Source organism: Fundulus heteroclitus, chromosome 12 (genome assembly GCF_011125445.2).
Source record: "Fundulus heteroclitus isolate FHET01 chromosome 12, MU-UCD_Fhet_4.1, whole genome shotgun sequence".
NCBI lineage: Eukaryota > Metazoa > Chordata > Actinopteri > Cyprinodontiformes > Fundulidae > Fundulus > Fundulus heteroclitus.
In genome coordinates this window covers 41386241-41412933 of record NC_046372.1, presented here as the reverse complement: position 1 = coordinate 41412933, position 26693 = coordinate 41386241, and the positions used below count along the sequence as shown (strand labels likewise).

The window sequence follows — 26693 nt, the reverse complement described above, 5'->3', positions numbered from 1 at the left end:
GGTACTAGAAACATTCCTCAGAGAGTTTGGTCCATATTGACATGATGGCATCACGGAGATGCTGCAGATTTGTCGGCTGCACATCCATGATGCAAATCTCCCGTTCCACCACATCCCAAATGTGCTCTATTGGATTGAGATCTGGTGACTGTGGAGGCCGTTTGAGTTCAGTGAACTCATTGTCATGTTCAAGAAACCAGTCTGACATGATTCGTGCTTTATGACATGGCGTGCGTTAGCCATCAGAAGATGGGTACACTGCGGTCATAAAGGGATGGACATGGTCAGCAACAATACTCAGGTAGGCTGTGGCTTTAACATGATGCTCAAATGGTACTAAGAGGCCCAAAGTATGCCAAGAAAATATCCCCACACCATTACACCAACAACAACAACCTGAACCTTTGATACAAGGCAGGTGCAACAGTCATAAATCTGCACTAAAGCACCTTTACAAATGTTTATTAGACTGGGGAAGTGAGATTCTGTAGTGTTTCCTTCATCCTCGGTCTGTTTTTGATCAAGTCCTTTTTTGAACCGGAAATAACTTTAGGAATCCACCTGCTTCTCTTTCCATTTGCTCTTCCACAACTATTGTTACTGTGATATAGCTAACAGTGTTAGTGCTAAAGACAGTTAGCTTGACTTAGAAATCCAAAAATGGCTCAAGTGATTCTGCAAGAATAAAATTAATATAAAAAGTTATTGTTTTTTATAATAAATATTAAAAAAAAACAAGCAACTGACTTGGGTTGAATCATCTGACTTGCAGTTTAATATTTTACACTTTGCACTTGCAAAAGTATTCGCACCTCTTGAACTTTTACATTTTTTCACAACCAATAATTATTGAGATTTATCGAGACTTTATTTGATGACTATCATGAAGAAGTGTGAAGTGTTAGAATAATGAAACTTGGTTTTGTTTTTCTATTTTTACAAATGAAAGAACCTGTGCATTTTTATTGAGTCAGTTTTTCTGCGATACTCCTAAATAAAATCCCGAGTAAAGAATTGCCAGCTGTCACCTAATTAGTAAACACAGTTAACCTGTGTCTAGTCTAATCTAATGAAGACCAAGGAACCCAGCAGACAGCTCAGGGACGAAGTTGCAGAGAAGATTAAAGCAGGGAGAGGTTATAAAATGGTAAATGGTTTGTACTTGTATAGCGCTTTAACTAGTCTTGGCGACCTCCAAAGCGCTTCACACTACAGTGAAACAATATCAAGCTCTCACAAAGTATCATTTGAGTCACCAAAGGGGAAAGAGAATGGTGCAACTACAAGACATATAATACGACAACTGGTGAGTAGAGCATTAATCAGAAAAGCAGCCAAGAAGCCCATGGTAACATTAGAGCTGCACATAGCCACAACTCACGTGGGAGCATTTGGCACAACAACAACCATTACTATGCACTCCACAAAATGGATAGGAAACGACCATCCGGCGTCTCTTTTACAGTTTGCCACAAGACATGGAGGGGGTAAACATGTGGAAGAAGGGGCTTTGGCCAGATGAGACCAAAACGGAACAGTTTGGGCTGCAAAAGCTATTTGTGCTTTATAGGGATATGGATTGACAATCCAGCAGGACTTTAAAGAGGACATATCATGCTTTTCAATCCTTTTTCACATTGAAATCATTCAGTTGGGTCTATATAAAGTGGAACTGCAATGCTTTGTTCCAAATTCCTTGTTAATTTATCCCCTCTGTCCCCTTGTTCTGAGGTGCGTCTGAGAGCAACTCGTTTTGGTGCCGTCTCTTTAAAAGGAGCAATAAGCGAAATCTCGTTATTTCACATAGAAAGAAGTAAAAAATAGGAATGTGAACAACTAAAGGTAATATTTCAGATGGACTATGGTATGACAGCACACTGCATCTCTCTGTGTTGTTCTCCAGTCTCCACACTCCAGCTTCGGCATCCTTCAGCTTGGACTACATCACCGCTCAGAGAAATAAAAATGAGGAGACTGGTAAGCTGGAAGTCCATGACCTTGTTTAGCAGCTCCGCAGTAAATACTGTGATTATTCAAACAAAACATAATACAAAATGGAGAAAACTGAACGGCTTGACAAATATGACCTAGAGATATTTATGCAGCTCTTGGAGAGACTGCATTCACATTTTCTGCTCTCCGAGAGACACCAAGTACACCACAAAATGCATTTAAGGCCTAAAAAAAAGTCGATTTTGCATGATATGTCTCCTTTAAACATACAGACAGGGCTGCAATGCAATGGTTCGGATGCAAATGACCATTTCAAAGTCCTGATGGATAATTTGTGGCAGTGACAGCTGACGCTTCAGTACAACTTTGTCCTAGAGTTTTGAATAAACCTTTGGGGTTTATTACAATTACACGCCTGACCTCTAGACTTTGGAGAAACATTTGAAAATAATTTTTCTAAATACAGGAAATCTTTGTTGCACTCAAACACATATTTTAAAAGAAAGGGGAAAAAAATACCTTTCACTGCTTCATGGCATCTTTCTGCCTGGGGCCAGTAGTTTATCTGCGTGGCAGTAATCAGTCTGTCGGTCCATTCTTCCTGTAACACTGTGTGAGTTCTTGTTGTGTAGGTGTGTGTTCAGTGTTCTTCCGCTGTATCGGTCCACAGTAGCCCCGGATCAGTCTCTAGGCTTCGGTAAAAGGGTGGGGTGGGGTCCTGTGGGTACTAAGGGCGCTTCACATTGGCTCCGTAGCCCTGGATGGCTGGGTTCCACAATAATCTTTTGTGTGTGAGTGTGTATGTGTTGGAGTGGTAGTTTCCTTCCTGGCAGTGCGCGTTACCGCCCTCATCAGACACATGGAGGGGAAAAAAAAAAAGAAGAAGCATAAAGCACTTACTGAGACATCCACAGCCGTCGCAACAATAAGGGTTCAACTACATTCTCTGCGCCGAATGTCTTCATGTCAGCTTCAGTTTGCAATTAACTCTGCAACCATTGTTCCGCTGCCAGGAGCCGAAAACACAAAGCTCCGCTCTGCTTTCTTTCTTCTCAAAAGACGGGAACGAGAGTTCAAGAGGTCCGCGCCAAAACACCCGTCTTTTGCGCGCTGCGACTCCAGAGGACGTCCCACGGAGAACTCCCGGAGCGGAGGGGAGCGGGAGGTGGCCACGCAGGGCCGAGCGAGGAGCAACGCAACGCTAAGCAGGTCTCCCTCACGCTGGCGTTCAGAGAGGTGAGCCATTAGTCACTAACAATCCGCTTCGAACACTGCTGTGGTCCATAAGTCCGAAAAAAAAACCCAGAACAACAAGAAAACAAAGGACGAGAAATGTCTTAATTCAAACCGAGCATCACATTAAATTAAGAGTGGAAGAAATCGAATGAGTCCTCCAGCAGTAAATGTGACGCCAAGGGAAACGTTTCAATTGAGCAGAAAAGTCTTGAGAGATTGTCCTTCATTTAGAAACTCCCCCCCCTTATGTCTTTTCCTCCTGTTCACTTCATTTTCTGCCTAATTTCTTCTCTTTTTGTCTCCTTTCTGCCCCACACAGAGCTCCTGCCACGGGGACATGATTGTCATCTTGCTTGGAGATTAATTAGTCCGCTTTTTTTTTTTTTTTAAAGCCGCTCTCTCTAACTCTCGGTTCACGAGTACAAAAAAACCAGGAAAGACAGGCTTCCAGTTTTTTTTTAAGTGCAATAAGCAGAAAAAAGTCTCAAGGAGCACAAGCACACACACACACACAAAAACATATTTCCAGTTAGTCGCCCTTGTTGTTAAATGGTCTCAGAACGGGGCCTGAGCTCAAAGTAAAAAGAGCTGGGCTCATCTGAGAGAGGAAAAAATAACATCATTTGTCGGGGCTCCATGCTCGAGGCTCTCTGCTCTGCGTTCATCTTTTTTTTCTTTTTTAAATACAAAATGTACACGAGTGGCAGTCGCACAGTGGAAGCAGAGACAGTCACAACCGAGACTCGGTGTTGCCCGAAACACAGCGACTGTTGGCAAACACGGTATACGAGTGTGTGTGTGCGCTGAACATGCTGTGTGCTAATAGAAGTCTACAGAGAGCCAAACAGGCATTGGCAGAGTGAGACAGAGAGCATGGGAGTGGACAGCATGTCACTAAAAGACAGAGAGAGCAGGCGTCCTCGGAAGGAGGGAGGTAGCTTGGTTGGATTCTTGTTCCACCTCGGGGGGGGGAATTGAACGCGGCGGAAGGGGAAGGCCTAGACGGAGGACTCCTCTGGGTTGGCGTCGGGCAGGACGCTCCGCTGCTGCAGAGTGCGCCTCAGCTCCTCCTTGAAGGGACTGGAGTAGTCGTTCCCGCCCACGCCCATGCCCAGCCCGCCCAGCGCGCCGCCCCCAACACTGGCCCCGCTAGCCCTCTCCTCCCCCGCTGTGCTCAGGTTGAGGCGGATGTAGCCGTTGCTACCGGAGCCTCGGATGTTGGTGAGGCTGAGCCGGCTTGGGGAGTGGATGGGCTGGCCGGGAATGGCGCTGGGCGACGCCGTGCTGGTGACGCTGCTGGGCCCCAGGGCGTGGCCGGGAACGATCTTCAGCGAGCCGTCTGAGTAGTAGTAGTTGGCGCCCGTCTCCCAGAAGCGGTCTTCGTCGCTGGGCATCTTGCTGGGCACGAAGGTGGGCGGCTCCTTGGGCAGGGTGATGGGGTAGACCAGGGTGCTCTCCAGGGGCTTCATGTCGGCCCCCTTCCCCAGCGCCAGCTTCAGCCTCCTGCGCAGGTAGAGGGCGGCCACCAGCAGGAGAAGGCACGCGGCTCCCAGAGTGATCACCAGCACCCAGAAGAGCCCCATGCTGCTGTCCGGGGCCCGGGCTTCCATGAAAACCGGGGCGCTGGCATAGACAGTCACCTGGTAGCGCTCTGTCTGAAACTTGACTCCCTGCTCCTCGGAGTAGCAGACGTAGCGGCCCGCATGCATCTGGCCCGCTTCGGGGATTATGAGGGCTTTCAGGGTGCGGTCGAAGCGAGGTCCTCCCGCTTCTGGGTCACCCAGCTGGAGCTCGCGGTCGTTGACCACCCAGAAAGGCTGGGCCAAGTTCGAGACAAGCTGGCAAGGCAGCACCATGTCCGACCCGACGACCACCGTTACATTTCTCAGTCGGGAGTGCTCTGCAGGGGAACAAGAGGGATGGAGGGTGCGGAGAAGAGACGACAGGGGTCTGAGTTACAGGTTATTCATAATAAAGCCGTTAAACTTCCCGGCCTTTGGCAGCTTTCTTCTAATTCATTTCAGTTTGTGCATTTTAACCCTAAGGTCCTTGCCAAAATGATCACCAGTCCATTTCCCATCCTTCAGCTAACTTGCTCCCGCACGGACATTCAACTCCCACAAGGGGGCACTAGTGAGGTGCAGCTCATGCTCACCAGGACTCGGGATGGAGACAGGTTTATCAAACTTGGCTTTCCCACGGTTGAACCTGTCCAGCATCAAGTCCTGGGAGAGGGAGGAAGTGGACCTGGAAGCAAACGAAAAAGGAGAACAGTTAGATTTGCAAGACCAGAAAGATTTATTTTAACACCCGGATAGGATAGATAGGACAATGTTTCACACGTCCATCAGTGCAATCGGGAGTTTATGGAATATTAGATGCAGAAAAAACTAAATTGCATACGCCGCCTTGAAAGAGTATTTTCACTCTTTAAACACAGCAAATTTTAGAATATGTGACGCACCAAAGCAAAGTAGCGTATATATTAATGAATTTGAAGGAAGATTATGCATTGCTCACATTTTTTTACGAATAAAAATCAAATTAAAAAGTACGCCTTGCATTTGATCTCAGCCTCTCTTACTCTGACACTCCTAATTCAAATCCAGGGCAACCAACGGCGTTCAGAAGTCACCTAGTTAGTGAGTTAGCGTGTAAATGCAGCTGCTCTGTGAACGCCATCAACCGCAGCAGCAGCCATGAGGCTCACGGTGACTCTGGAGGAGCTGCAGATGCCCACAGTGCACCACGCCTAACACATCTGACCTTTATGGAAGACAGGCAAGAAGATGGGACTCGCTCAGAAGGAGCCAGGACCGGCCCAAAGTTTGCAGTTTGCCGAAGCAACGTAGAGGAGACAGTGGATTTTTTGGAAGGAGGTGATCTGGTCAAATGAGACAAAAAAAACCTCTCCAAGAAAGATACCCATGTCAAGTTGTGGGTGTGCTTTATTTAGCCGGGACAGGAAAGATTGCAAAAGCTGTTGGGAAAATCGATGTAGCTAAATCTTGGGCGAAAACCTTTCAGAGGCTGCTAAAGACTTGGGACTGGGGCGGAGGATTCACAGCAGGAAGGGATAAGCGGCTTTTAATAGCTGTAAATGCAGTGAAAAGTCTTTTTTTTTATGTAGAACTGACTCAGGGGAATGAATACAAAATGTGTACCACACTTTTACAACAATGGTAATAAAACATAATTAAATGACGTCATTTTCCTTCCATTCACACCTCCTTGCGTTGGAGGTGTGAATGGAAGCAACATCCCGATAAAAACAGACTTTCAGTCAGAATGTGACCTGGTAACCTTTAAGCTTAGCTTCAAAGTCTGCTACGGAAGCCCCTCCCCCCCCCCACAAAAAAAAGATAAAACCCTGGCAAACACGGATGGAGCAAAGAGCCGCCAACAGGTACTGGTCTCACCCTCGGTGGAGGTCGATGCGGACGCAGGCCCGGCCCTCGTTGTCCCAAGCGCAGTAGGGGTCCCTGGCGAGCAGGCAGTCAGGCTGAGACTGATAGCGGCTGCAGTTGGCCAAGGGCAGCTGGAGAACCTCAGAGCGGGAGCCGATGTACAAGTACTTCTACGAAGAAACGGGCGAGAAAGAAGCAAGAAGAGGCGAGCAGAATCCAGAGGGAGCGATGAGAAAGAACAGGAAAGATAAACAGAGAGAAGAAGGGAGAGTGACAGAGTTATGGGTTAGAAGAGATAATGGGATAATCACTCTCAATTACAATAACACACACCCTCCGACCCTCTTCCAATCCAATCTGGTTTGCGGCCTTTTTGCAAAAGCCGTTATAAAGTATGTCTGGCCGTGGCTAAGCCCGCATTAATGAGATAAGCAGTAGGCTTTAGCTCTCCCAACACCCCGACCAAAGCCCATCGATTAGCGGACGGACCGCTGTGGAGAGACGCGTGCTCGGCGGCTCGGCGGAAGTGGCAGAGGTTCCCTTCCCTCCTCTGTTAATGTCGCGTAATTACTGTAATTATACAGGCGGAGTCTCGGCTCCATGAGGTGAGACCCCCGTCTCAAACGGGGTTGATAAAACGCCCTTTCTGAAAGTCTGATGTCAGTCAATTTATAATCGCGAGCACCAGGCACAAAGGGCTATTAGCAGATCAACACAGGCGGAGGGATAAGCCTGAAAAGGAATCCAAATCAGCTCGTGACGAGACAACAAAAAAAGCCGAGAGATCTAGAGAACGGCACTGTAGCAACGCTGTGAATCTGCTCTTTTTCCAACATCCTCACACACCCGACAGCACATATTACTGAGCTAGTCTTTTCTAGTAAATCAGCCTCCGTTTTGAACTAAATGGATGAGAAGGGTTTTAATAGTCATAATTATTTTTGATGTTTTGCAGTAATTCTGATGTGCACACACACAGCTCCTGATACGTTCTTTCATCTGACAAGCCAAGAAGGACTGAAGAGTTTTCATATGCAGTTTCATATTCATATCTGAAGCAAATCTTCGGGCCGTCTTCTTACCTTGGAGTGGGAGATGGTCAGGCTGTCCACGGGCTGGGCCGAGTCGAACAGCTGGATCTCCTCGATCACGTGGGTCTCAGAGCCCAGGATGACGACCCTCTGCAGCCAGCCCTCAGCTGAAACACAGCAGGGAAAGAGACTCAGCTCCATTTGCTTCTGCCCTGTTTAGGCAAGTCTTACATAAACGTCTCACGGAACATTTAACTTTAGATCAATAACACCTAAATTCAAACTTATATTTTCATACAAGATGGCACAATATTGAGACAATCTGTTGCCAAATGAGTCACAGGGTTCCTACATTTTCCATGTCCAAATTCAATTTTTCCACTCTGACAGTTCTCTGTTCCCAAATATAAACGCAACGTTTCACTACTGCAAACATTAACATAGAGCTCAGGCTTTGCATAGAAAACCTACAAAAACTGCTGCAAGGAAGGAAGTATAGATAAAAAGGAGGAAGGAAATATAGATAAGAAAGAGGAAGGAAGGAAGGAATGACTAATCAAATCACAGAAAGAAAGATGAATGAATCCAAGAACTGATTATGGATGAAAGGATGTAATGAAGGACGAAGGGATAGGATGGAAAGAAAGATGAAAGAAAGAAGAGAAGGAAGGAAATAGGGATGGAAAGAAGGATTGAAAGATGCAAGTTAGGATGGACAGAAGGAAATAAGGCTGAAATGTTAAGTCGAAGAATAGAGGGAAGAACAGAATAAGAACAAAGTCCCGAAATACAAATACTGTTCTGCACTCGTCTCTCCCCACACTTCTCCAAACTGGAAATGATCCATCCTTTTTCCAGAATGGAGCCGAACCCCGGGTCACCTACTGCAATGAAATAAGTCTAATCCGGGGAACATTTTGACAACACAGCGGTTCATTTGTACAATAATGATTCTTAACAATAAATTGACCCATGCATCAATGACTTAACACCACTCATATTAACTATTCATGATCATAGCCCAGACTAGTGGCTGCAGAATATTTTTATTTAAATATTAATGATAGCTGAATAAATTTACACCTGCAGCTCCAAAGGAATTTATTTAAATATTAATGATGAAGTACGATCATACGCAGAACCCCCCCCCCCCCCCCCACCCCTCTTCTGCCGCACTTTGTGGCCCTTCATGAAATTACACCGTGAGCCTCGAGCTTTTGCTGTTCCATTTAGAGCCTAAAATGATGTAAAAGCACAGATTCACATCCCGTTTAAGGCTCCTTTTTTTTAACCGCAAGGTGAAGAAGCTCTTAGCATTAATCATATTTGCTCCACAGAACTGATCTTGTGAAAAGGAGAGGCTCTGACATTACTGGGTGTTGATAATTCCATCTGCTAAAATAAAAAAATAGAAAGAAAGAAAGAGAGGAGATAATAAGTGCAGACAAACACGGTGTCAGGGAGGAGAAACACACACTGGCTTCACGGATGTGCAGCTTGCAGTCAAGTACACCTAAGCAGTGTCATCGAGTTTTCTGCAGAGCTTTCTAAACTGTAGCGGTTAGCTGCTGCGGGGGACGTCCAGCTCCTTCTCTGAGCTCCTCGGCAGCCGCCTATTTGAAGACGATTTTTAAAGGATTAGCATCGCTGCTCCCGTTTAGCACTCTGGAGGTCGGCGCTATCGGAGAGACGTGACGCGCGGGGGAGCTGGAGCTGGAGGAAAAGGGAAGTCTCTGAGCTCCTTTCAGACGGGGCCGCTGTGAAACCCGTTCCCGTCCGCCGGCCGGTGAAGAGTGTCTCCGGCACAGCTGCCGGGGTGACCTTGATGCGCGTCTCCGTCTGAAACGGTCCCGCGTGCCGAAATCTGCGTCACGCAAAATACGAAAAAACGCCCCTGCCCAGCAGAAGGGAGGCCTGCGAGGAGCAAAACACGTCCGTGCGCGCAGCGGCGCAGACAGCAGCAGGCGTATCATCACACGGGCCCCTCGCCATGTCAGGGAACGCTGTCGGCTAATCCCTCAATCCTGCACACAGTTTTTTTTTTTTTTGTTCACAGTAAACAGTCTGGACAATCTCTCCCTGTTTCTCTCCTCGCTCTCTTTTCACATCAGCTGTCGCCGTGCCGCAGCTCACAGCTAATCACGCCAGCAGCCCAACCGGCATGATGAATGCGCGCCTGCCAGGGGCCCTTTTAGGGTATGTGCCCCCCGGGAGGGGGGGGGAGCGCATGGCTCGGCGTGGGGGTAGCGTGTGCACCTGTGTGTGTGTGCGCGGGTGCAGCAGGGGCGTGCGTGCGCCTGTCCGGTTTGGCCTGGGCTCCGCTGTCGTGGCACCGTCTCTGCCCGCGCGCCGATCTGAATGCCAAGCAGTGGAGCCTCTCCTCATTCACGAGACGGCCTGCGTTTGAATCCCCGCTCCCTGGAATCCACTGCCGGGACCTGTGTTATGCGGGATTAAGGCTGTGGGAGGACGAGCCGATTTCTGAGCAGACCCAAAATGAGGCGCGAGCATATGTGCCCCCCAACCCCCCCCCACCAACCCCCATTCCTGCTGACCGGAGATATTAATTAAGTCGCACGTAGGTAAGACGTTTCCCTTGATGCGTGGAGGTGTTTCTCCGCATGCAAAACGAAGGCCTTAATTGAAAGCCAGCTGAAGTCTGGCCAGATGGCACGTTGTTTGTGTGCCACCGCACCTAATTCCAGTGGCTGTCTCCGCCTGCTGCCACAGCCTGTGAGCTCTTACCTCTTTAACCAAACGCTGTGGGGAGCGCCCCGCAACACACACTAACACACACACACACACACACACACTGATTGTGACATTACAAACACGGCTCTTCGTCACAAGACCCACATAAAACATAAGATACAACGAGCAAACAGAAAACTCCAGCTTCCCCCCCCCCCCCCCCCCCAAGCTTGTATCATCCGCGTACAACAGATAATAGAGAAGATTTAACGTTATTGCAATGATGGAAAAACGGGACGTTCTCTTGGGTGGCGCCGCACTGCAAGGATCGAGACGATTTGCAGTTTGAGATTACTTTCTTTTTTCTTTTTTTTTTAATCAGCATGCCTGCAGATATAGCCCTCATCAAACACACGTCAAAAGGCCTCAGTGTTAAACGTTGAACCTGAGATGATGAATTTAAGTCGCGTTCTAACCTGAAAGCCTGATTTAAAGTTTTCGCCGTCCGACGAGCAAATCTTTCAGGCACGGTGCCTTGTACATGTATACCTACGCCTCAGACGATTTTTCCCGTTTTGTTACCGAAGGCGACTGAAACGCTCTTTTTTTTTTTTGTTGGGATTTCCTGTGAGACAAAGTAGTGGCTAACTGCTAAGTGGGATGGAAAAAACAAGAGTTTTGCATGCAAAAGTATACAGGCCTGTTAAACCAACCCCCCTTTTTTTTACTCAGTTCAAAAACCTTAAAGGGAAGTTAGAAGTAGGAAGTCTTGCAGTTTCTTTAAAGAGTCATTCCATATGGTCAGAGCTGTGGGAAGGAAGGATCTCCTGTAGTGGTCTGCAGTTCTGAAGAAGCCTCCGAGCTGAAATGTCACTTGAAGACTAATGTGCTTCACAGAGCGCTCCCGGAGTTCGGACTTCGCCACAAAGCAATGTTTTCCCAGAGAACAGAGGTGATCGTGTGACTCGTACCTGTGCCGATGAAGAGCATGTTGTACGCCCGCTGGTCCAGGCCGCTGACCCGGTCCACCGCCAGCTTGGTGAAGTTAACGCCCTTGGCCAGCAGCAGGGGGCGACCCAGAGCTTTGTCCTCCATCAGTGGGTGTTTCTTGGCAAAGTTGAGGGTGGCGTCAGGCAGCTGCAGAGAGCTGTTGTAGCCGTTCTCCCTGTCTGAGTTAGTTATGCACTGCAGTACAGGGAGAGGATGGAGAGACGGGAGAGGGAAATGGAGCAGGAGAAAGAACGGAGGAGAGAACGAAGGAAAGGAGACTTCTCAGCTGGCGCAGGCACAGGTTGGCATGGTTAGTTGGCTTGGAAGGTGACTGCCCTGCCTTCCCTCCTTTGCTCCATTACCTCCCTTCCTTTCTGTCCTGGACCATTATGCCCTGAGCTTTTTGTGATGTGCCAGCTTCAACTGTTTTCCACCTCCACACTTCTCTAGATCCCCTGTTTCTTTGTCTCCCCCTCCCTCCCTCATTGCTTCCCCATCACTTCTGCCCTCACACTATTTTTCTGCCTCCTTCCTCCTGGACTCTGCAGTTTGTCAAACATTGCATGTGCCATATGGAGAATTTCCTACCGATCCGGGCCGGGGGCTGGGGACGGTGCCGGTGTATCGCCCCCATCTCTGGGACGCCTCCCTGTACTCCTTGTAGGAGCCCTCGAACACCTTCTTCACATCAGCGATCTGGTACTGGCACACGGCGGACACGTCCACGTCGCCCCTGAAACACGGGCGAGAAGAAGGGAGTCGGTGATGTGTGGCGGGGAGAAGTGACGGATGAATTATCTGTCTGCCAAACGCTCGACACATGCTAAGCGTGATGGAGTATGTGAAAATAAAGTGAAATGCAGCTGTCACTGGCATGTCAAGTGCATGGAATGCACGAGAAAAAAGATCATTTAAAAGCTTTTAAACAATCTCCTTGCAACCGACATATAAATTGCTAAAGCGTATGGAGTGCATTTGTATTCATTCCCTTTACTCTGATAGAATCCAGTGCAACACGATGCTTCAGAAGCCACTTATCTAGGTTAGAAACAATATCCAGAAATCTGAACACCTCACAGAGCACTGTTCAATCCATCGTCCCAAAATGCTCCTCATCCTATCTCTGAACCTGGCTGCTCTCCGAAGGAATCTAATTTCGACCGCTTGTGTCTGGGGTCTCATTCATGGTCCATACCTCATGACCACGGGTGAGGGTAGGAACGTAGAAGGACCCCTAAATCGAGAGCTTTGCTTTTTGGCTCAGCTCTTTCTTCACCACAACAGGCCAGAGCATCGCCCGCACTACTGCATATGCGGTTCTAATCTCTCCGTCCATCTCTCGTTCCATCCTACGATCACTAGCGAATAAGACACCAAGATACTCGCTTGAAGCAGAGACTGACCCTCAACCCAGAAGGGGCTATCCACTTTGGAACGGTCAACAATGGAGTAGTTTATACAAAAGCCATTTTATGTGTTAGAACAGCCAAGTGCAAGTTCAGAGCTAAAAACTTGAAAACTGCTGTTCACAGATGTTCTCCACCTAATCTTACTGAGCCTGGGCTACTTTGCAAACAAACAAACAAAAAAAAAAAAAAACAGCAGCAAAAACTTTGGATGTGCAAAGCCAGCAGAGACATAAGTTAAAAAAACGTAAAAATTGGTTCTAAACAGCCTCGACTCAGGGGGGCTGAATCCAAATCCAAGACAAGAGTTTTCAGATTTTTATTTGCTAATGATTTTGAAAGCCAAGCATCATATTAAAAAAACATATAAATAAATATGCTGATGTTTGTGGTTGGAAAGTAATAAAATTAAAATATGAAAAAGTGGCTAGATTGCATGGGGGGGGGGGGCGCTGAGTCATTTGTGTTCAAAGACCTGCAATGATTAGTCATATTGATATGTTTTCCTTTTTTGTGGGGAAGCACAACTGATTGGGCTTAGACTGTGCCTGCAGATGTGCTTTTTTTTTTTTTTTTTACCAACACATCTCAAAAATCAAGTGGGACTAAAAGTGGTTGTTGACGGATGTCCAGGTAGATTAAATCCCACTCGTGCCCATCAACACCTGCCATCTGATTTCCATCCTCATCCCCAGCTATGAGTTTCTCTTCTTTCATTATTCAGTTCCCAAACCGAGTCACTCAGAAGCAGATAGCAGGCAATACAGTTACAAAAAAACAAAACGTTTTGTACTTGTACTCAGGGAATGGCAAAGTCACAATTTTCAGCCTCCTGCTGTTTTTTTTTTTTTTTTGTTGGAAACGCTTATTGACGTACATGGTTCTGAATTTAGCTGAAAAAAAAATGGATTGCACGCTGCTGTGCTTTCAAGAAGCTGCAACCAGACAAGTAAATGCTGTTTTCATAAACTCATATCAGGGGATGCATCCAGCGGGGGGAAGTGCAGCAATGTCAAGACGGAACAAAGAGCCGCGGATTTTCTAACGTCAAACCCCAACGACGGCGTCAAATTCCTAATGAGTTAAACAAAGAGGCTCTACGGTGACCTTCTGACTCCAACTCAGACATTATTTCCATAATGTCACATTATCTTAATGTCATCTCTATTAAAGCCAGGCAGCTATAAGGTATCCTCGGTGAGTCCTGCAGAGAAAAGGGGATTAAGCTTTTCAGCAGCTGGAGGAACCCTGAAAGAGGAAACAAAGCTGGAGGTTCAAAGCTAGCTCCGTTTGTGATATGAGATCTCTTACTGGAGAATACAAAAGGCTCACTTCAAAGGCTCCCGCCTGGAGACAGAGACCATCTCAAACTTTCCTCCCAAATAAAACCCCCTGACCAGGCTGATAAGCAAAAGCTGATGCGCCGCATTGATGCAATGCGGTTGGTCAAAACATTTCCAGTCTTTACAAACTGATATCTAAGCGGTTACAACACATTATAAAATTAAAAAAGTCCACTAAAAAGCACAGAGGAGGATGTATTCATCATGTCTTATAAATTCTCTGAATATGACCATGGATATGATGGATTTTCGCTTCCAGAAGAATATGGCAGCTGGGTGTTGATGCTTACACTACATCTATTTCTAGCTATATATTAAATGATATCTTTTAGTTATAATGAAAAAACAGCTTTGTTGCACACAGAGCAGTCTTAACATTATGACTACTGAGAGGTAAAATGGGACTGGGTTGCTAACAATGGGCGGTTCCCTTTAAGGCTGACGCCAAAGATGAAAAAAAGGGGAGGGGATGTGAGGAGAAGCTCTAAGCTCATGTGCTGCGTAACTGAAAAACAACAGAGGCGGGTATCATTCTCTCCAAGTCACTTGGAGAGAATGATACCCGCCTTGATCTCAACTGGTCTTGACTGCTGCAGTGCTGGTGTCAGTCGAGCATCCCGTTCACGTCTTCAGCTTGTTCAGAATGCTGCTGCCCGTCTTTTGCCTGCTACACACAGACATGAGCACGTCTCACCTACCCTATCCTCCCTTCGTTGGCTTCATGTGCATCCTAGAGTTCATTTTAAAATTCTCATGTTGGCTTATAAATGCCTAAAAGGTCCTGCTCCTCTATGCCTCTGAGATTTACTCCAGCCTTCTCAGGTCCTTAGATCAGCCAACCAGCTTTGTGTTTAAATATTAAACAGGCATCTTTGCCTCCTGCCTATTTTCAAAACACAACTTTAAAAAAAAAAAAAAAGATTTTGTGCGTTTCTCTTTTTAATGTCTCCATTTTATTTTATAAGTATTTTAATATCTGTTTAATGTCTTGGTGTTATCTCTTATTCATATTATTTTTTTATACAGGACTTTGGACAAACTCGCTCCTTTTTTAAATGCGCGTCATACATGAATTAATATTGGATGTTCCATTGCTTCTACAGCGGCCAGGATTTACTTAAAATGGACCAAAGAAGGCAGGCGACAAAGTATTGGTGTAACCTAAGGTCAATCGGTCCACAGCTGAAAGTGTGGACACAAAGAAGCCTTTTGGACAAGAGGTCAAACATCGTCAACATCTTCTGCTCAAGCACTGATTTCATCAAAGCAGCAAGTTTTAATGCATTCTGGCATGAGATTCCAGTTGTTTACACTCACAGCTTACCAAGCTTGAAGTCCTTCAAACATAGAGTACAGTCAACACCATGATTCCTATCAACAGGTTTTAGCCAACAGCTGAAATCTGAGCATTCAAGCCAAACCCTGTTAAGCACACATTTTTGTTTTCATTATTAAGAAGCTGGTAGTGGATGTAACCCACAACATGAAAAAAATCTCCCAAACCCACTCTGGTCTTGTTTCTTTCTACTGAGGCTTTCCTCTTCTCATAAACATGAATGTGGTCTTGCAACTCTCAGCCGTGTTCAAAGTATACGGTGAGAGCAGCGGAGCTACAATGAACGGCTAACACCGAAGCTAACCGCTAAGCTAACCGGATACATAAACACAACAAGTGCGCATGGGCAGCCAGAAAGCGGAAACTAACAAGGACCCTGCACCCACATTGGCGTTACATGAGCGCGTAGCCAATAGATAAAGTGACCCCTGGAATTTGAGGGACAGAGGGGGTTGAGAGCAGGAACAAAACTCTGACAAATTCCTGCCCTTAGGTGCGAAGAGCAGGTTTTGGTCAGAGTTTTTAAAGGCCTGCAGCTCCCACAGAGAATGAATTTCTGAACCTCCTTTTCTGAACACATAACGTATTCACTACTTTCAGAATAGAAGGACAATTTTACCCAGCATAATAAAAAGTGTTTCTGAACAGGATTACCAACTATAGCTTTAACAGTGGGAATGAAGTAAATTTCCACATGTCCAGCTTTTGTTTCACGCTAAACCGATCTAGAGTATCTGTTGCCATAAAGCTCAATCTTGGGTACAGTCCCAGTACGGCTTAACAGACTCCACATCTTGATGTTGGTGATGCTCGGACAGAAAAGCGGCGGCTTTCTTCTGGTATCACTCCCAAACAAACTGTTGGCATGGAGACAGCATCTAATGGTTGTCATGGAGACTCTGTGACCCCCCAAGATGACCCTCTGTGCTTTCTAACAGTAAGATTTGGGAGACTGTTAGGGGAACCGACAGTTGTGCCATCTGTGAGTTCATTAAAACAATTACTTCTTAACATGAGATGTTTCTAGCCCTGACTACATGTTGGATTGAACAGACTCGGTTTCTGTGCAGGTTATGCTTCTGCAATAAAAGATGAAACTGTTCTTGAGCTTTTCCACGTTTCTCTTTGTGGAGCCAACAAGCATTGGCAGGAACGGTGTGTGGTCCGAGTAACAATCGCGCCGCAAAGCCTTTCAAGGTCAAGTCAATGCTTCTCTAGAGAAAATAGATTTTTGCCATTTAAAACCCCATTAAATCTGTGTGACATTCAGTCGCTAATAAAAGCAATAAAACATATCCAAGGACGCTTTGAATTGTGTGCACTCTAAATGGCTCACATTTGTAACTGTAATAACTTGAATTAAAGCCCCCCAATTACGCTGTAAATACCTAATCACAGAAAGTACATCAGAGGAGCCATCTTATCAGAGTGACTCGCTGCTCAGTGATTTCATTAAGAGTACGGGCTCTGACATGTTGGCAAGTGGCAGCAGATCACTAATGTGGTAATTAACTCGCGCTGATTCTAAAAATGCTCCAATACATTTCCAGCCCTTGTTGCGTGTCTCAGACAGCCCTCTTTTCAGACTCACCACTGAGCGTGAAAGATGCCGTAGAAGGTCGTTCCCCGCCAGTCCTGCCCTGGCAGGGTGAAGACGGCCCGCAGGTTGTTGAAGGAGACGTGGCGCTCCGGGAGGGAGCACTCCAGGCGGGCTTTTTGGAAGGTGGTCCACTTCTTCTGCAGGGTCCTGGTACCACCCAGATCCCCCTGAAAGAGGACAGAGGAGATCTGAGCAACCTCTTTGTCTAAACCTATACCCATAGCTCACTTATCCTGGGCCTAAAGGACAGAATGTCAGAGAACTCAACTTTACGCCAGATGTTGTCCATGCTAAAGCTGACTTTTAACAAATCCGAGTCCCCAATGCAACTTTTGCTGGCTGCTTTCCAAATGCACATTTGCATCATCAACAGTCTGTATGTCCTTCGCCGTGCAAAAGTATTCATAGAGCTGTTTTTATATTTTTGTCATGCTGCAACCAGAAACCTTTCTTCAACATTCCTCAATTTTTAATTTTTTTTTTTTAGAAAAGTGTGGCGTGCATTTGTATTCAGCCCCCTGGCTTAATACTTCGTAGAAGCGTCTTCCAACGCCTTCACGCCTGCAGGTGTTTTGGGGTATGTCTCTACCAGCTTTTGCTCACCCAGAGGCAGAATTATTTTCTAATTCAACTTTAGAAAACAGCTCTAGCTCAGTCAGGTTGGATGGGGAGTGTCTCTGAACATCACATTTCAACTCAGACTCTAAATTGGATTTAGGTGTGAACTTTGACTGGGCCATTCTAACACATGATTTAATGATTTGATCTAAGCATTCCTTAGTGCCACTGATGGTGGTTTTAGGGTCCTTGTCCTGCTGGAAGATAAACTTCCACCCTATTCTCAAGTCTTTTGCACCCTCCAAACAATTTCCTCCTGGGTTTTCTTGAATCAGCTCAGCTTCCCCTATTCTGGCTGAAGAAACGTCTCCCCACAGCATGATGCTGCCACCACGATGTTTCACAGACGGGATGGTGTTTTTACGTTGATATGGGCTGTTACTTTTTCACCAATGCAATTCAGTTTCATTAAATTCCATTCATATAGCACGGATTAACAAGAAATGTTGTCTCAAGGCCAACACATTCAAATGATATGCAGTACAGAAATATACATTTAATTTAATATAAGCTTACAGACAGATCTAAAGTAAACTCTGCACATCCCTTTTTGATCCTAATTATAATGCAATGCAGTCAAGTTAAAAAAACAACAACCTTTGCAGCAGTCCCTAAAAGTAATGTGCACACAGTGTTTTGCATGTGACCATCCATTACATCCGGAAAACTGTAAATAGGATTTTTTTAAATGAGCTTTCTTCTTTTAAAACCTCCACACTAATTATAGCGCTTTGTACGCAGCTATCCTTTCAACAGATTCCCCCACTTGCACCGTGGATCTCTGCAGCTCCTCCAGAGTTACCCGTGGGCCTCACTGGGGCTCCTTTCATTAATGCCCTCCATGGCCATCCTAGCAGTTTGTGTGGACGGCCATGTCTTGGTAGGTTTGTAGGTGTCTAGTTTGTACGCTCTCCATTTTCAGATGATGGAGCTGAGCTCTGTGAGATGACTTGAGCTTAGGATATTGTGTTATAATCTAACCCGCTCTACAGCTTCATGCCTGACGTGTCTCCTGTGTTCCTTGGTCTTCTCGATGGGTTCGGGTAAGTCTGTCCACCAGTGTTCACTCGCAAACCTCCGAGGCCTTCTCAGAACAGCTGGATTTACAGCTGAGATTAAACCACGCGCAGATGAAGACTTTGTGTACTAATTAAGTGACTTCTGAAGGCGGTTCGTTGCGCTGGGTTTTACTTAGGGGTTCAGAGTAGCCCTGTGATGCGCTGGCTCTCCCTTCTAATGCACAATTTTCAGACTTTTATTTGTAAACCGTCTCGCCAGTCGTGTGCCATTGACCAGCCCCTTCACAGCTGTGCACTGCATCGTGTCGGTCCATCGCATCAAACCCAGATGTCCTGCATATTGTTTGGACACACGAGTAGCTCAAGAGGAATCGAAACGCCTGGCTATGGTAAATTAGCAAAGTCAATAAAGGAGAAAGAAGGCGCAACGTTTACAAAGCATGAATGTGGTCCGATACTCTAAAACACTACGGTTTATACTCTCTATAGAGAAACTATCTTTTCGTAGCGCTCAACTCAGAAATATAAGACTACAAATGATTGTGCTCAAGTCAATTTTTCAACCCGGTGATGCTCTTTAAGCTCTCAGTTCTTTCATCTAGCGCTTTCTTATATCGCATTTCATTAGCCTCCCCTTCACCCCATCAAAGACAAATATCATCTTGATTCTCCCTCTTTATCTGCTCAGTAGTAAATCTGTTCAATTTGCCCGAGCTGACTGAACTCTTGTAATTGCACGTAAAGGCTTTTAAGTTCATTGTGACCCTCGGATATTGAAGTCTGATAAGAAGGACGAACAGAAGCAAAAATAATAACGCCCGTTTAAACAGTAAATGTGTGGGCAGGTGGTGCCGTATTGTATTCTTCTTTGTGCTCCAAGGAGGCCAATTTGGTGAATCGCTACAACTCTCATTATCCCCCCGAGACTTGCGGACGACGTGAAACAGGACTGTAAAGGCGCAAATAGTACAGCGCACAGAACACACAGACGCCGCGCTGCTGCAACAGCTGTAATAAGCGACCAGGAAACATCATGTGTGAAACAGCTGCTTGTGTCTCCGAACACCACAATGCAAGCATTAAAGTGCACGTTTTTCTTTAGAAATACGTTGAAGAAGAATATTGCTCAAATAATTACGCTCATCTGTGCAAAGGGAAGAAAAGTCACTTCTGATGTGTGGCCGTAACGACTGTGCAGTATCAAAACTAATTAGTTTTCCTAATGAGGCCATTTGTTTGGAAAATGAATAATTAATTAGCAGATATGTCTAAGTCAGTGTAATTGTCTCTGCGTAGACCGATATAAGTAAGTTGACAATGAGCTATGATTCTGTTGTTCTTGCTGGCTAAGGTTAAAATAAATCATTCAGAACCTCAGTTCTAATACCGGTCATTTCTATTTTCCTTTCTATTGATAAACTGCGATCTCCACTGTACTTATTTTTCGGCGATTTTACTGCAGAAGACATAAGACTGAGTGTGTAGTTCCTCTTTGGCAAAAGTATTCAAACCCATTGGGATTTTCACACTTTCTCATGTAACAACAACCTTTATTGTGATTAAAGGGATGCATGACTATGAAGTGGAAGGAAATTATATATTTTTTTCCAAGTTAAAAAATATTATTCTGAAATATTGTAGAGTTCATATGAATTCAATCACCTGAAGTCAACTTTCTGTGACCTTTCATTGCAATTACAAGGCTTTTGGAGTATGTCTCTTCCAGCTTTGCATTTCTGAAACGACGTGGCATGAATTTTTTCCCGCTTAAAAAAAAAAAAAAGCTCAACCTCAGTCTCAATGGATGGTGAGTCCTTGTGAATATTACTTTTCAAGTCTTGCCACAGATTCTCCGTTGGATGTAAGTCTTGGCTTTTTTTTTTCTTCCATCAAGCGCGAAGCTGGTATGTCTCCACCAGATGTCCACATCCAGAGCTTGAAGGTTTCCCCCCATTCTTCCATGTAAAATCGATCAAGCTCAATTCAATTTAATATAGAAGGTCGGAATATAAATTTCAAGTCACGCAATAACTTGGACTTAGTTTGCGACTTTGATTAGGCCATTTTAACAGACGTAAGCCATTTGATCTAAACCATTCCATTTAATCTGGCTACATGTTTAGGGTTGTTGTCATGTTGGACAGTGACCCTCTGACCTTAGTCTCACCTGTTATGCAGTCTCCAAATATTAACATTATTATTATCCATCCATTTTCCAAACCGCTTAATCCCTCATGGCGTCGCGGAACATTATTATTATTAGGAAATTAATTTCTTCCATCTGGAATCTTCCTATCCACTCTATGTAACAGCTAAAGAAAAGCATGCCCGCAGCATAATGCTGCCAACACTGTTTCGCATTGTTCCTTGGTGTTCTAGGTTCTCTAATAAACCTCTGAGGTCTTCCCAGAACACGCGTTTCTACTAAAATAGCTAATTAATAACTGTAATCAGATGTGCTGGATTTCACAGTGGGTTATCAGAGTAAAAGGGGAAATACAAATGCTGAATTAGCGCTGTAAAACCTTTTGAAAGCCATCCACAATTATACTGTCCTTCCACAGTTATGCACCATTTTTCTAGGTTGCATAAAATCCAATTAAAATGCATGGCTTTGTGTTAAGTGTGAATACTTTTCCAAGACACTCTGCATTAGAGTTTTCCCATTGTTATTAGTCAGATGGAGAGATAATATTTATTTACCTATTTAGAAGCAAAAGCGTTATCAGTTGCTTCCAAACATGGCCATCTCTAGCTAAAGCCCAGCACGGTCTGCAAATGCTGCCTCACATTATTAAGTTCTCAGAAACAGCTGCCAACACAGCTGGAGAGAGCCGAAAACAGCTGATTCCCAGCCAAGTGTGCAAAAAAACCCCCATGATTTCACGTCAAATCTGTCCCTGCGCTCTCATATTAACTCCGTATTAACTGAGACTGATTCGTGTTTGAATCTGTGCTTTCAGCATTGATGAACTCCAGTCTGTATGCAGCATATTTACGCAGCCTGAGCTGCTTTCAGAATGCCGCTAATTGAATCTGTTCCGGGATCAGATGCGATTACCGCTGGCCCCGCGTTACCTTGCAGACGCGGGCCACTCTGGCCACGGTGAGCTCGGTGTCGCAGTCCAGCTCCAGCGCGCGCTCGCTGAAGAAGAAGTAGATCTTGTCGTCGTCGCCGTCTTTGCTGCCGCTGCTCTCCCTGACCAGGGCCGAACCCACGAAGTCCGGCTCTGAGGACACACACACACACACACACACACACACACAAGAAGGAGATCAGAGGGTGTATTTTTACTCAGCAGACATATATCACAAGTGAACAAAGAGACAGTTTCAGCCTGCAGGCCTGAATCACACCCCACACGCATGCTTGACACCTCCATCTCATCCTCTAGCGCCCTTTCTCACCTCCTCGTCTATTTTCTTTCATCATTCCCCTACTCCTCACCTCTTCATAAGTCATTTCTCACTCTCTTTCTCCCCTCTGCTCACTATTAGTGATCTGTTCTGTGTTCCACCCCTCTTCGGTCACTGCTGTCCTTTTGGTGTGTCTGGATCTGGGGCCTCATTAGGTTGTAGATTTGACTTTTTTTCACAACAATCAGGCAATTTTAAAACCTTAGCCACCTGGGGCTCCGCATTCATTTTTATGCCAAACAGTTTTTATTTTACGCTGTGAGTTTACCGGCTGCCCAGATGGACTGATCTTTTTAAGGTAGAAGTGACAGAAGCTGAATTCCCAGCCATAATGAGATGGTGTAACTCTCCACTGAAGCCCAGACCAGTCGAATGCTTTTAGGCTGGTCAGAAACTGCTTAAATTGAGGTGAGTCAAGTTTCATGGCAGGTCTGGTTTTAAATAAAAACGTCCATATCTGTATGAATAATAAACAGATATATCAAACTGAGGCCCTGCCTCATCTGTATGCACCTCCTCTCTTCATGTACCTTCCCTTCTCCCCTCACCCCTCTCTCTCTCTCTCTCTCTCTCTCTCTCTCTCTCTCTCTCTGACTCTTCATCCCAGTTCCTAATGTCTTGTTTTTCCATCATCCATTTTTCCTGCTGCGACTTCATCCTCTTCTCTCCCCTTCATTTCTTTCCAAGTGCCTCACTCTGTCCCCCCGCCTCCTCGACCCAAATGATAACAATCCTTCTTTGTGGCTGAAGTGTGAGCTTCATCCTCTTCATACTTTCAGCACATTTCAGACTACTATTTTAAAACATGAAGCTTGATGAGAACTAAACATCATCATTAACTTGCAGTGTTTGTAGCTCGTCTATCCTCCACAACCTGAGTTAACCAATCATATTTTTACTGTTTTGTTTTTTAGATAAATCTTCTGATTATAATCTAAATAGAACAGTTTGGTTTGGTATGCTACAAGCATTCATGGTGAGTGTGGAGTTCCTGTTCTGATACCTTCACACAGAGCAATAAACTTGATTTCAATGTTGAGGCTGGACATAGACCTGAGCCATCTTTATTTTGGTCTTTATTTAGACCTAAACAATTTTTTCTACTTTAACACCAAGCAAAACCTGCCTGGTCTAATAGCAGTCGAAGCTTAGAATTAGAATTTTTTTTTTTAATGTTCACAAAAAAAAAGTAAATTATGCAAAATTACCAGATTGGATTAACAGAAGCATGAAGACAATTGATTCAGTAAAAATCAATTTAGTCCTTTTTTCATGTGGGATCTTGTGGTGAGGGTTTAAAAAAAATATAAAACTACCTTTTGCTTATTTAAGAGCTAAAACTGAAATACATCGGTAAATATGGCAAAATATTTAAATATTTTCACAAGACTTAAAAAAAGGGAAACAGCCAACATTTTAATCTAAAGGAAGTACAATAGAGGTAGTGTACCGAGGAGATGCTTTCTCAATATGACCAGAGGGAAAGTCAAGTTCATTTTCATGTGAAAGACAGCTTTACAGCAAAAATCAAAATTTTTCAAATTCAGATGCGACATAATTTTTTTTTTTAACTTGTAGACCCAATACATACCATTTTCTTTTTAACATAGAGGTCTATGGATCAATTAGATGTGTTTTTAATTTAAATTAATCCTCACAGGGATTTTCTCATCACTCCATAACCAGAACAACACAAAGGATATCATTAGCAGGCTAACCTGCTGCTAGCTACAGCTGGCAGCTGTTAGAATAAGTCATGTATCAAGAGTTGCCTTGTAACTGTGATGTTATTAGAAATATGTAATGCTGGCAAAATACAGTTACACGTAGAGTTAAACAACTCAAAATTAGCCGTACAACTGGCTCAGAGTTAGCCCGAAATATCGGCAGTACACACACAAACATGTTTCTCTCATCACAAAAAGAGTATTAGAATAAAATATTTCATAGGTTGAAGAAGCTCTAACTTTTTCCAATACATTTATACACGTGGTGCAGTCTCTCTAGTTTTTTTTTTTATTGTATTTACCTTTTTATTTTTAGTAAGAAGACAATAGCATATATTTCCTAACTGCTACAGTAGTCCAAGGATGGCCATGCTTTGCATTAGCCTAGCTTGCCCCAGGAGAACTACATTTATGTTCACCACTGTGTGTTTTGGTTGCTTTGCTTTTGACTCATGACCTTTAACTACGTACGGATGACGGTGAGCTGTCGGTCATGGAGTCGGGGCTGGAAGAAAGGTGGCCCAGGAGGCTGAGGTGGGAGTGCACAGGATAGTGTGTGATCAGCCAAGCTATTAAGCAAACGTAGCTGAGGGATGACCTTCAGGAAACCACTACATTACTGCTTTCTTCCACTGATGTTTGTCCCTTCCACAATACCACAGATTACTTCCAGCAGCAAGTGCACATCTGCCACAATGCAGTGGGTCAACTAGTAAATCTCCTGATGCTGTGGTCAAATTCTGATTTCATATCTAATGCAGTAATGGCAGTATTGAAGACTACCACCCCAAAATGGCCTGTGTATCAGTTGGTCAAGATGGGGACCAAACACAAACAGGTGGACAAACATCACCGCAGACCAAGAAGCTACACTGGCCACTGTCCCCGCTGCTTGGAGAGGTGTGACAGGTGCTTACCCTCCTAAGTGCTGTGTGTTCTCTACATCTGTGGCGTTAGATAAAATTGGCTTCAATGCAACAGGTGACCGCAAAATAAATAAATAAAAAGGATTTAGGACAATGTGCATTTGTTGTATATAGCCCAGTTTCCTTTTGATGCCGCTATCCGTACACATACTTCTCATAGTTTCTAGTTCATCCAGTGTTTCTCCAGTTGAAAGAAAATTGGATGACCTGACAACAGCAGTAATGCTGATCCACTCAGAGCCTCACTGGACAATGTCACGTTGCCTTGGGTCAACCATTTCATCTAATCATGTAATGCAGATGGCAAAGTCTATGGGTAATGAGCCATTAGATAATAGCAGTGGTGGTTAACCTTTGATGTAAGGGTAAAAATCTACTTAGAAGTTGAAAATTGTCATTATAGTTGTGCTTTAACTGCCCCAGAGCGTGCAGAAAGTGCTGTGAGTCCAACAATCGCGGTATAGTATATGTTTTCATCTCTACATAACTCTATTCTCTCACAAGTGACCGTTTCATTCTAATATACATTGTTTGCATGATTTTTTTTTTTTTACACTCACCATTGAGCCACGCAGGCAAGTACTCGCTCTTCATGCTGTAATGCTGCTGGCCCAGGTTCCTCAGAATAACTGGCTCCGTACCCAGGAAGTTGTTGAGCGTCGCTGAGTACAGTTCCTTATCTGTAAAAAGGGCAAAAATAAAAATAATTCAGCCTTCTTTTTTTCATCAGATACAATTATGGAGGCTCACAATGAAATAGGTCACCGTTTCAGCTGGGAGGCACAGAACTGCAGCAAGAATGGTTGTCTGTAAGGTCGGTAAAGCTGACCACCATGAAGTGAATGCAGCATGAAAGGTTAAATTGCACCTCTGGACTCTCGGTGCAATTCTAGGGCTAGAACACTAAAGAGAATTTCTGCTGGAGCATTTAGTAGATATTTAATGCTTATCCCGGGGTAAATAGATCTCAGACAAAAATATGTGTTTTTTAGGAATAAGATACTAATCAAATACTTAATCTTTATGCATACAATATTAACCACAAGCCAACCTATGTTTTATATTGTGCTTCCCTGCATGCATGTTGTTTTTGTGCAGGTTCAAAGTGTTAAAAAGCTCTATGGTATTTTGTATAAGCTACTCTTATAGTACTTAGCTTTGTTTTTCTTACAGTGTCATGGGGAAAAAAAAGTGTTCACGTCCCTTGACAGCAGATAATTGTGTAGAGTAAAGGAAAGTATAAATGAAAATCTAAAAGGTGTAGTGTGCATTTGTATTCAGAAGTAATTATATTCCGCCTATGTGTAATTTAGGTTCAGTATAAATCCAGCTGTTCTGTGAAGTTCTCAGAGGGCTGTTAGAGAACATTAGCAAACAAACACCATCATGAAGACTGAGGAGCACCGGGGACAGGTCTGGGAGAAAGCGGTGGAGGGGGTTTAAATCCGGAAAAGGCTGTAAAGCATACCAAGCTTTGGATACCTTATGGAGCACTGTTCAATCTCTCATGATCATCATCAAAGGGTATGGCACAGATGCAAACCTACCAAGCTGTGTTGGACAAGGACAGGAACAGAGAAACAGCCAAGTGGCCTACAGTAACTCTTTGGAACCTGCAAAGACCCATAGTTCTGGTGGGAGAACCTGCTGGCAGGAAAATTATTAGTTGGCCACTCTGCAAATCTGGCCTTAGTTGGAGAGTCAAGAAGTCACAGTTGAAAGAGAGATGGCATTAAGGCGTCCTGTATGCAGTTTGCCGTAAGCCGTGTAAGGGACAGAACGGATATGTCGAAGAAGATGGTCTGGTCAGCTTCATCGTTATTATTTTCTTTTTGCCTAAATACAAGACACTATATGCAGCAGAACACTAACACTGCAGGTCACTCTCAACACAGCGACATCACATTGAAACATGGTGGTGGAAACATGCTGTGCAGATGATTTTCTTGGTCAGGGACACTGGACCTGTTTAGAGATGATGTGACGATGGAGC

General features: G+C 44.7%; 1 protein-coding gene across 1 annotated transcript in view; it reads right to left on the bottom strand.

The window, feature by feature from the left end:
* The window catches only part of LOC105936275 (sema domain, immunoglobulin domain (Ig), transmembrane domain (TM) and short cytoplasmic domain, (semaphorin) 4C), a gene marked incomplete in the record, with an annotated part of 144596 nt that overhangs the window by 2142 nt on the left and 115761 nt on the right, over positions 1-26693 (bottom strand). Inside the window, 9 exon segments of the mRNA XM_036144615.1 lie at positions 2473-5089; positions 5345-5436; positions 6609-6766; positions 7679-7794; positions 11290-11503; positions 11897-12041; positions 16985-17160; positions 21709-21860; positions 25261-25380. Coding sequence (XP_036000508.1) covers positions 4188-5089; positions 5345-5436; positions 6609-6766; positions 7679-7794; positions 11290-11503; positions 11897-12041; positions 16985-17160; positions 21709-21860; positions 25261-25380 — 2075 coding nt within the window.